Below are 9843 nucleotides of genomic sequence, written 5' to 3' on the forward strand. Positions count from 1 at the left end.
ATGGCATGTGGGATCTTCCAAGACCAGGGATTGAACCCATGTAGCCTGCATTGGCAGGCAGATTCTTAACCACTGCGCTACCAGGGAAGTCCCTGTCTGTATACTTTAAATCATCTCTGGGTTGCTTATAATACCTAATACAATGTAAATGCTATGTAAATAGCTATAAATACAATGTAAATAAATTTATAATGTAAATAAATATATTTACATTGTATTTATACATTTACATTGTGTTTATACAATGTAACTTTTTTGGAACTTTCTGGAATTTTTTCCTGAATATTTTTCATCTGCAGCTCTTTGGGGTTTGTTTTTTTGTTTTTTGTTTTCTCTCTTTTTTTTTTTTCGTATCTTTATTGAAGTATAATTGCTTTACACTATTGTGCCAGTTTCTGCTGTACAACAAAGTGAATCAGCTGTATTTATGCATATATCCACATATCCCCTCCCTCTTGAGCCTCCCTCCCACCCACTCTATCCCACCCCTCTAGGTGAGCACCAGTCATCGAATTGACCTCCCTGTGCTATACAGCAGCTTCCCACTAGCTATCGATTTTACATTTGGTAGTGTATATATGTCAGTGCTACTCTCTCAGTTGATCTGCAGCTCTTTGAATTCATGGATATGGAAACTGCAGATATGGAGGACTGACTGTAATTTTATCTTTTTGTTCACATTGTGTCCCCAGGGAGTAGAACAGAGTCTGGCACGTGGTAGGTTCTCAATAAATAGTTAATTGAATAAAATAATGTAAACCAGTCAGAATAAAAATGATTTCTTGTCCAATATTAATACAGCATTACTATTCTGTCTTCATGGAGAATAGGAAATGAACAATATTTCATCAGCCACTGAATACTACAAAGAGGTTTTGAAACAGGACAATACTCATGTGGAAGCCATTGCATGCATTGGAAGCAACCATTTTTACTCTGATCAACCAGAAGTAGCTCTCCGATTTTACAGGTGCGCTTTACATTCAATTTGTAGAACTGCTTTCCTGTGAAATTGTGATGCAACAGTAATAAGGATGGAATGAACATGTAGAGAAATAATGTGTAGGCCATATGAGACTAAAAATTCAAGTACCCAGATGTTTTATGAATATTAAAGCTATATTTAATAATTTGGAAACGCATAAGTATTTGGCATCTTGCAGAAACACACCTAGATAATTGCCTGAGTTTTTAACACCATGTCATTGTATGAATTGGCCATTTTGTCATCAACCAGTAACAGTTTAACAGTAACTAGAAGCATTTCCACATCACTGCCTCCATGTATGCCACCGTACGTAATATCAAAACCCTGAAGGTAAAATAGTAAAGTGATCTGCAAAGAGCGGTGGGCCCCAGGCTCTAAGTCCTGATGAGGACCTTAAATAGGATCCCGGTTTTGTGAAGTATTGTTAACTCTTGTCCAAATATTTTTTCAAAATCTAAACAAATTATTTTCACTGGTTCTTTGAGCACATATTTATTTTATCCTATAGGTGGTTCCTGAAATTAATTTTTAAATTATGATTTCCTCTTTAGCTCTTGGGTAATATACAGGGAGATAACTGGCAGCTGACAAGAGTTCTTCCCAAATATACGTGGAAACATAAAACATAATAATGTGAATGTAGCCTTTGCACATACAGCTGACTACTCCCCTATCCCCATAGCAGGTCATGGGTTCCTCAGGACAGCTGGGGTGATTTTCATATGCTTATTTGAACTCTCTTATTCTTTGGGATTAATGACACACAGCAGCAAAATGGGGTTCTTGAGGTGCAGCGTGAAAGCTAAGTGGATAACATGGGGACCCCCCCGATGATCTTGTCGTCCTGAGGAGAAGTTCATTGGAGGTTGCTAGGTACGACGAAACCACACAATACAAATAACCAAAACCAGGATCCAACTCAGGGGAAAACTTGACGGGAAATGCTAAACACAGACCTCAAATTTGATTGGAAGGTCTTAGAAATTTACCTACAAGCACCAAAGCTGTATGAGGCAAAAATGTGTAGGTTTTACTTTATGTGACTATTTATTTATTATTTTGATTCTCTAACAAAGCTTTTGGGGGAGAAGAACATTACAAAAGTTATTTCTGACCTTGCCGCTGGATGCGTTTGCCATGACTAGTACCATCACAAAAGACATGCTTTTGTATTTGCTTTAAAATCTTTTTCCTTTACTATAATCCTTTATGTTCTTTGGAGGGTATTAGAAATTATAAAGTGAATTCATTTCTAACTTTGTAAAAAAAATATGTCTTAATATTTATAAAGTTGGTCTGACACCAGAACATGTGCTCTTCTTCAAAAAGGCGACTCCTGCAGATGGGTGTTTATAACTGCCAGCTTTTTAACAACCTGGGGCTCTGTTGCTTCTATGCCCAGCAGTATGATATGACTCTGACCTCATTTGAACGTGCCCTTTCTCTGGCTGAAAATGAGGAAGAGGTAGCTGACGTCTGGTACAACTTGGGACATGTAGCTGTGGTATGTTGTTTCTCTAGCATAATTTCTGTAGTCGAAAAGGTAGCCACATGTTAGCTTGAAGAAATTTTCGGGTATTTGAAATCCAGGTTCGGTTACAGTCTTTGTAGCAATTTAGAGATTGCTAGGAATCACGATAGCTCATTTTGTATTCTCAGGTTAAATCCTTTTAGGTACAATTCACAGTTGACTCTAGTGTTGGTACTTGTTTTTTCTATGCTGGCAGAAAAGATTTGTAGGAGGACAGAGACGGCAGGAGGAAGTGAATGGATGTGTGTGTGTGAGTTTGTGCTTTTCTTTTGTAGGGAATCGGAGATACGAATCTGGCCCATCAGTGCTTCAGGCTGGCTCTGGTTAACAACAATAACCACGCAGAGGCCTACAACAACCTGGCCGTGCTGGAGATGCGGAAGGGCCACGTCGACCAGGTCAGCCAACCGCGGGCGTACTGTGGACAGTCTTCTTCCTTCAAAGGAAAGCTGTCACCTTTAGCTGTCTTTATGCTGTAATTTTAAAATGAGCTCTGGAGTCTGACTGGCCTGGGTTTGAATCCCAGCTCTGTCACGTACTAGCGTGACATACTAGCGATGTGACCTTGGACAATTTATTAGCCTTTCGGTATCCAAAATAGAACATTGGATTTTATTAGGACAAGTGTGCACCTCCCCAGGTCCCCCAATGTTCATGAACTATTCCACCATTCACAATCCCCCATCCGCCATCCAGCTGCTCAGGCCAAAATCCTAGGACCCACACTTGAAACCTCTTTTTTCTGAGTGCCCTTCCCTGCCACCCCTTGCGTCTGTCTGTGTCCAGCGAGCCCTGTCAGTTGTACGCCCACACCCTTAATTCTCCACTCCTAGCACCCTTCTGCAAACTGTTCTCATCGCCTGCCTGGATGACTGCAATTCTCCTAGCTATTGTTTTTGTTTTCACTTCCATCCGCAAGTAAGTGCACCCTGTAATACATCTTCCACAGAACAGCCTAGAGGATATTTTTAAAGGTTATTTTATTACTGCTTTGCTTAGCATCCTCCAAAGGCTTCTCCTTGCACTTGGAATAAAATGAACTTCAAACCTTAGCCTGTAGGGCCCCACATAATCTAGCCTCTGGGTCCCGCTCATACCGTATCTTTGGCCACTACTTCTTCACCACTGACTTCCAGACACATTAGCTGCTTGCTGCTGGGCAGTACCTGTTCTTACTGTAGGGCCTTTGGAATATGCTTCTTTCAGATCCTACAGTGATGCTTTTCTTTTTATCATTCAGGTCTTAGCTTAATTACCACCTCTTTAGAAAGACCTGCTTGAATATCAGTCTAAAGGAGCCCTCAGGTGCTATCACATCTCCTGCTATTTTTTTTCTTCACAATACTTATCATTTTATCAGCTATTTTCATCCGTAAGTATAGAATGTAGAATGCTAACTGCATGAAAGCAGTGACCTTCTCTGTCTTCTAACTGCTATATTTTCAGTATCAAAAACATTGCCTGATGCTTGGAAGGTGCTTAATATTGGTGGAATGAGTAGATGATAAATAAAGTAGGGTAATAACAGTACTGACCTGAAGCCGTCCTTGTGAAGGTGAGCAGATTGTGCATGTAAAGCACTCTGCATAGTAAAAGCACATGATAGATGCTTCATAAATTGTATTATTACTGTTACTATTTACAAATGAAAAGTTTAAAATGCCAGATATACTCATAATACTAAAGGCAATCAAGATAGATAGATATTACATTCTCTGTTTTAGAGATGAAGAAAGACTAGAGGAGGGTAAGTAATTACCCAAGGTCACAGACACAGTGAGTAGCATGCCAGGATGTTAACCTCCAGCCTGGTCTCCTAAGCATGCTGATGAACTTAATAAACTAAGCAAAGAAATGTCATTGGATGCTGCCTTTGTTTCAAAAAATTTTTCCCAAAGTAAATAAGATGGATTTGTATTTGTATTTTATAAACAAGAACTAACTACTTTAAAATGGGAACTTGTTCTGTCATGGAACTTTGCCTGTATCCATATGAGGCAAGTGTTTTTTATGATTTTCTCTGTTTCCATGTTGGTGATTTTCTTTCCCTCCTACTTATTGTAGTTTCTCTAGTGTACAATTGATTTGAAATGTTTTGGTGAAAGGTTTCATTATTATTAAAAATTATACCTCGATGTAAAAAAAAGAAAATAGCGAATCATAAAAAAATTAATATCCACCATCCTATTTAAACTGTTATTTATTTTCCATTAAAAAAAAATATGTAAGAACTTGTCCTCAGGGTCATGCATAGAAGTTTAGCAACAAGTTGAAAGGCTTTTTGGCAGCTTGGAATGCTGAGTTTGTGGTTTTAACAAAGAGTGTATGGACATCTCATGTCACTCACTGGTCGCTGCAATGTTTGATCTTTTCAGTCTAGAGGGGACAAAAAAATGATATGAATTTTGTCTTTTGAGTACTTTAGAGAACAGGAAGCTTGTCATTTTCAGTTGCCTTCAGTTGTCATTTTCAGGTCAGCAGTGTAATAAATGCTTACTCCGTGTTAACTGGCACAGAACTTAGGGATTTGAATTTACAGTGGTTTTTTGGTGGTTTCTGTTGTCGCATTAGAGAACAGGTAATTAGAAGCTTACTAAATCAATCAACATCAACAAAAACTAGATCAATAAGACTTTTTAGCATTGAGAGGATTATTTTTTCAGTTGTACATCACACTGAAATATAAAGTGTACGAACAGCAGTTCTCACATAACTTTTCAATTCTATTATTTCTCCATATTCTGAAACATTTTATTAATAATATAATTTTGGCAAGATATAAGTAATTAATTGTATATCAACTGTAAGTCATATTTCATGAGAAATTCATTTTATTTATCACAGGGTCATGTTTATTAAAGTCCTATCCTGGGCAAAGTATTCTTTTACCAAAAAAAAAAAAAAAAAATCACAAATACAGTGCTAATATAAGCTCATATAGCTTTGGTTTCTCTTTTCTTCCTTCCTTCCTTCCTTTCTTCTTTCCCCACAGGCAAGAGCACTGTTACAAACGGCGTCATCTTTAGCACCTCACATGTACGAGCCGCATTTTAATTTTGCAACAGTTTCTGATAAGGTATTTTTTTCTTTATCAATTTATCATCTAACCTGTTTGTTTTCCTTTCTTGCTTTTAAAAAATGTACAAATGAGAACATTCTAACCATAACTTCCTGAGAGAAATTATTTTTTTTCAACACTGAATTATTATGTACGCGTGTCTTCACTTCAAGGGACAGTTTGATATACTTTAAGTATATTTATCACCGACTATTAGCCAAATTTAACACCATTATAGATTGCAGGAGAATTATTTTATGTTTTCAAATATGACATTTAATCATTGGAAACTACTCATTAACTCCTGGTTTGGGGAGGATTTAGCAATTAGTGTTTATAGCAAGGAAATCGTGTATATTATTTGTAGGTCATATCGCCAAGTCTGGCATGATGCTGTAAAAGTAGGGATATTGGTGAAAGCTGCTTTAGCTATGAACAATGTGGGAAAAATGCAGCTGTTGATACTGTGTTACAAGTCACTTAACATCCAAGAGCTAAAAGGAATCGTGTGCCATTTTAACAATAAGAAGAAAACAAACAAGTCATCTAGCAATTTTCACTTGGAAACCTTCCTTTAACATGGAAGGTGAGGTTTGAGGATAAGGAAATGGCTAAAAATGTTTGCTGATGTAAAGACTCTTTATAGACCAAAAGACATTATAAAAATCATTTTTCATAGCATGAACGTGAAGACATTTGCGCTCTCATTTCTGTTTTGAAAATAAAATAAGCTGTTGTTCATAAGTTGTCATCTCCGAGTGCTTGTTAAGTGCTGGCTGCTGTTCCCTGTGATGTAGTTAACCCTTACCTTCCCTACTCAGTTTTTCATGCAACTGGCGTTTCACTTGTTGAGCCTCTGCTATGTACCAGGCACTGTTGTAGGCACAGAGGATGTTAGCAGTGAATCAAACAGACAGAAACTTCTACCTCACGCAGCTTACATTTTAACAGAACCCAAGGCTTCTGGAAAAAAAGACTTCCCTGAAATTCTATGGCAGTGGCAGGTTCAGAATTCGTACCCAGCTCCCAGTGATTCCCGGGTGTTTTCCACTGCACTGTGCTGCCACTTACATCACAAAGAAGCCTTGATTTCAGGAGGATTATTACATTTTAATGACACATTGGGTTAGCTAAAAACTTTGCTTGGGTTTTTCCATAAGATGTTAAAAACCCAAACGAACTTTTGGCCAACCCAGTATAATGCAAATGAAATATTTCTTTAAAGAAAAGACTGCGTTTCCATAAGAGAAAATAGTATGTTAAAAAGAGATGCTATGGGACTTCCCTGGCGGTGCAGTGGTTAAGAACCTGCCTGCCAATGCAGGGAACACGGGTTCGAGCCCTGGTCGGGGAAGATCCCACATGCCGCGGAGCAACTAAGCGTGTGCGCCACAACTACTGAGCCTGCACTCTAGAGCCCACGAGCCACAACTAATGAGCCCATGTGCCACAACCACTGAAGCCCATGCACCTAGAGCCCGTGCTCCACAACAAGAGAAGCCACCGCAGTGAGAAGCCTACGCACCTCAATGAAGAGTAGGCCCTGCTCGCCTGGACTAGAGAAAGCCCATGCACAGCAACAAAGACCCAACACAGCCCAAGATAAACAAGTAAAGTAATTAATTAAAAAAAAGAGAGATGCTATGATTTTTTTTAAAAAAAGGAAATGTTTTTAGTTCATATGCATTTACCAAAAAACTACCAGAATTTTTACTAGATTTTTTTTTGATGTACACACTCTAAAAAGCTCTCTCTTTTTAGAAGTGTATACAAGAATCAAGATACATTCAGATGGATTCAGATACTGTGTGTACTTTTCTTGAGGACTGGACTTTTAACACAAAGTTTATGAAAATCAGATGTGCTCTTTATAAACTTTTAAAACCAGATTATCTTCCCAACATTACTGTATTAGCAACTAAGTTATTGTATCTTAAATAAAATACTTTTTACTTGAATTTTCTGTCTAAAAGATAATACCCTAATCAAAATATGTCATTGCCTGTGGTACATTACAAATAATTTTCTTACAGAGCCAGCTGTTTTAGCATGCAGATGTCAGTTTATTTTTATGATACTATCAGTGACAGGAAAAGAAAACAGGTTTACGAATTCATAACTAGACAACTGTAATGGCCAAAAATTATTTATGTAATTGGTCATTTTATTTTTCTCATATTTTTTCAAGATTGAATTGTAATCCAGACAAAAAAAAATTGAAATCAAAAGTAGCACGATCAAGCAGTTTACCTTGGGTTTCTACATTGTGCAGATGCTATGTCTCTCTCTTTTTTTTTTCTTTTACTTCCTTATTTTTACTGGTTCTCATTCTATGGTCTTATTCTGGTCTGGTCTTTCTTACAGATTGGAGATCTACAGAGGAGCTACATTGCTGCTCAGAAGTCTGAAGCAGCATTTCCAGATCACGTGGACACTCAACACTTAATTAAGCAGTTAAAACAGCATTTTGCTATGCTCTGACTTTTCCTTAGACTAAATATAGCCTTATGGAGGGACATTATACAAGGGAAAAAGTAGTGTATATATATGTGTAGTATAAACCTGTGCTTGATATTAGTGAAGGTGACGTAAGGGAATTTAAACAACAGTGTTTAAAACTTTATAATGATTACTTTATAAGTAATGTTATAAAAGATAGGATTTAAGCATTTGTAAGCAGATCATGAAACCTCGCACATTATATGGTAGATGTTTGTTGATAATGTTTATAAAACATTTTCATGAATTTCCTCAAATTTTTATAAATGCATATTTTTAACATCCTTTAGCTAGCCATTAGCTATTGTGTAGCTTACGAGGTCTGAAATCTGCCTTTATAATTGCACTTTTATGACTAAAAGTATATATACTTATCCTTGGTTAGAGACTTTAGAGATTAAAAATTGTATTTAAAACTATTTTTTATCAATAGTTTGTGAGACACTAAAATGCTTTGTGTGACACTCTACATTTTCTTATATATTATGCTTTAAAATAAATGTGTGTAAAACACCATCATTCTGTTATTTTTCATGAGCTTTTATTTCAGTCATCTCAGATAAAACAAGTTTTCCAGAAGTCCAGTAGTCTTAGAGATCAAATCGTTATTCTTAGTTTATTTGAAATGATATAGATCAATTTTGCTTTTTCCTGAGAAGCTATTTATGGGTTATCATGTTGTCAATATAAGAATATCAGGATTAGAAAAGGAGTCATAGACCACAAGTCCCACTGTGGTCAGTCCCGAGAAGGCTAGGCTGGATCCCAATACTGTGCATTGTAAAATCCTAGACAGGCCCTCCTCTGCAGTATCGAGTGGAACTCTCATTGACATGTTCATACAAGGAAATGTGTTAAAGGGGCGCCCCACTCACATTCCTGTTTTGGACTTTGGGGTCCGTCCATGTTACTTTTCATTTTTTTAACTTTATGAAAACTATTTTATAGGTACTAATTTGTTTCTGTTCAGATTATATACATAGTACTACTTAGCTGACAGAACACAAAAAATGTGAATTCAAGGAACAGATTTTTAGAGGCTGGAAGTAACTTCAGAGAATATGTAGATGACTCCCTCCATGGGACAGAAGGAGTCCAGAGTCACACTGCTGGTTGGTGTAACTGGAACCAAGACCTGTTCCTGCACTTCAGGCTTGACCCTCCCCTGGTTCTCCGTGATACGCTAGTGCGTGTTCAGCTTCCAAGAATTTCCTCAAGCACTATCAAGTTTCCTAACACCATATGCAATATTAGGTTCAAATTTCATATCGTGAGCCATCTTCTTAGTTAATTTAAAATAAGGACTAATAACAGTGGCTAGCATTTACTGAGGATGTTGTATGTACCCAGCAGTGTTCTAGGCACTTGATGTGGAGGAATTCATTTAATTCCCATTGCAGTCCTTCAGTGGAAAATGGGAAATGCTGTTATTCCCATTTTACTCATGAAAAAAATGAGGCACGGAGCAGTCAAATGACTTGCCCAAATTCTAAAGCTATTAAGAGACAGAGCTGGGATTCAAGTGCACATTTAATATAGTGGTTAAGAGCACGTACTCGGGAGCCAAATGCACGTGATCTATAAAGGAATGGGTATAAGGGCGACAGCAGACTTCTGTGTAGCCCTGGAGTGTGTGTTCTTAGCTACTATGTCAAATCTCCTCTTAGTGTTTCTCCTGTAAATAAAGCTACTATCGTTTAAAATGAATGTTATATGCATTAGTAGAGTTGAATAAGGGAATATTAACACAGCAAAAAAATTAATGTC

The 9843-nt window shown here is 37.3% G+C and overlaps 1 protein-coding gene across 1 annotated transcript in view; it reads left to right on the forward strand.

Annotated features, from left to right (window-relative positions):
- The window catches only part of TTC8 (tetratricopeptide repeat domain 8), a 60278-nt gene extending 51693 nt beyond the window's left edge, over positions 1 to 8585 (forward strand). The window contains exons 10-14 of the mRNA XM_057732195.1: positions 831 to 970; positions 2318 to 2492; positions 2795 to 2917; positions 5512 to 5595; positions 7942 to 8585. Coding sequence (XP_057588178.1) covers positions 831 to 970; positions 2318 to 2492; positions 2795 to 2917; positions 5512 to 5595; positions 7942 to 8058 — 639 coding nt within the window. The 3' untranslated portion in view covers positions 8059 to 8585. The remainder of the gene's footprint in view (positions 1 to 830; positions 971 to 2317; positions 2493 to 2794; positions 2918 to 5511; positions 5596 to 7941) is intronic.
- Positions 8586 to 9843: the final 1258 nt, after the last annotated feature.

Source organism: Hippopotamus amphibius, chromosome 4, assembly GCF_030028045.1.
Source record: "Hippopotamus amphibius kiboko isolate mHipAmp2 chromosome 4, mHipAmp2.hap2, whole genome shotgun sequence".
Taxonomy (NCBI): Eukaryota; Metazoa; Chordata; class Mammalia; order Artiodactyla; family Hippopotamidae; genus Hippopotamus; species Hippopotamus amphibius.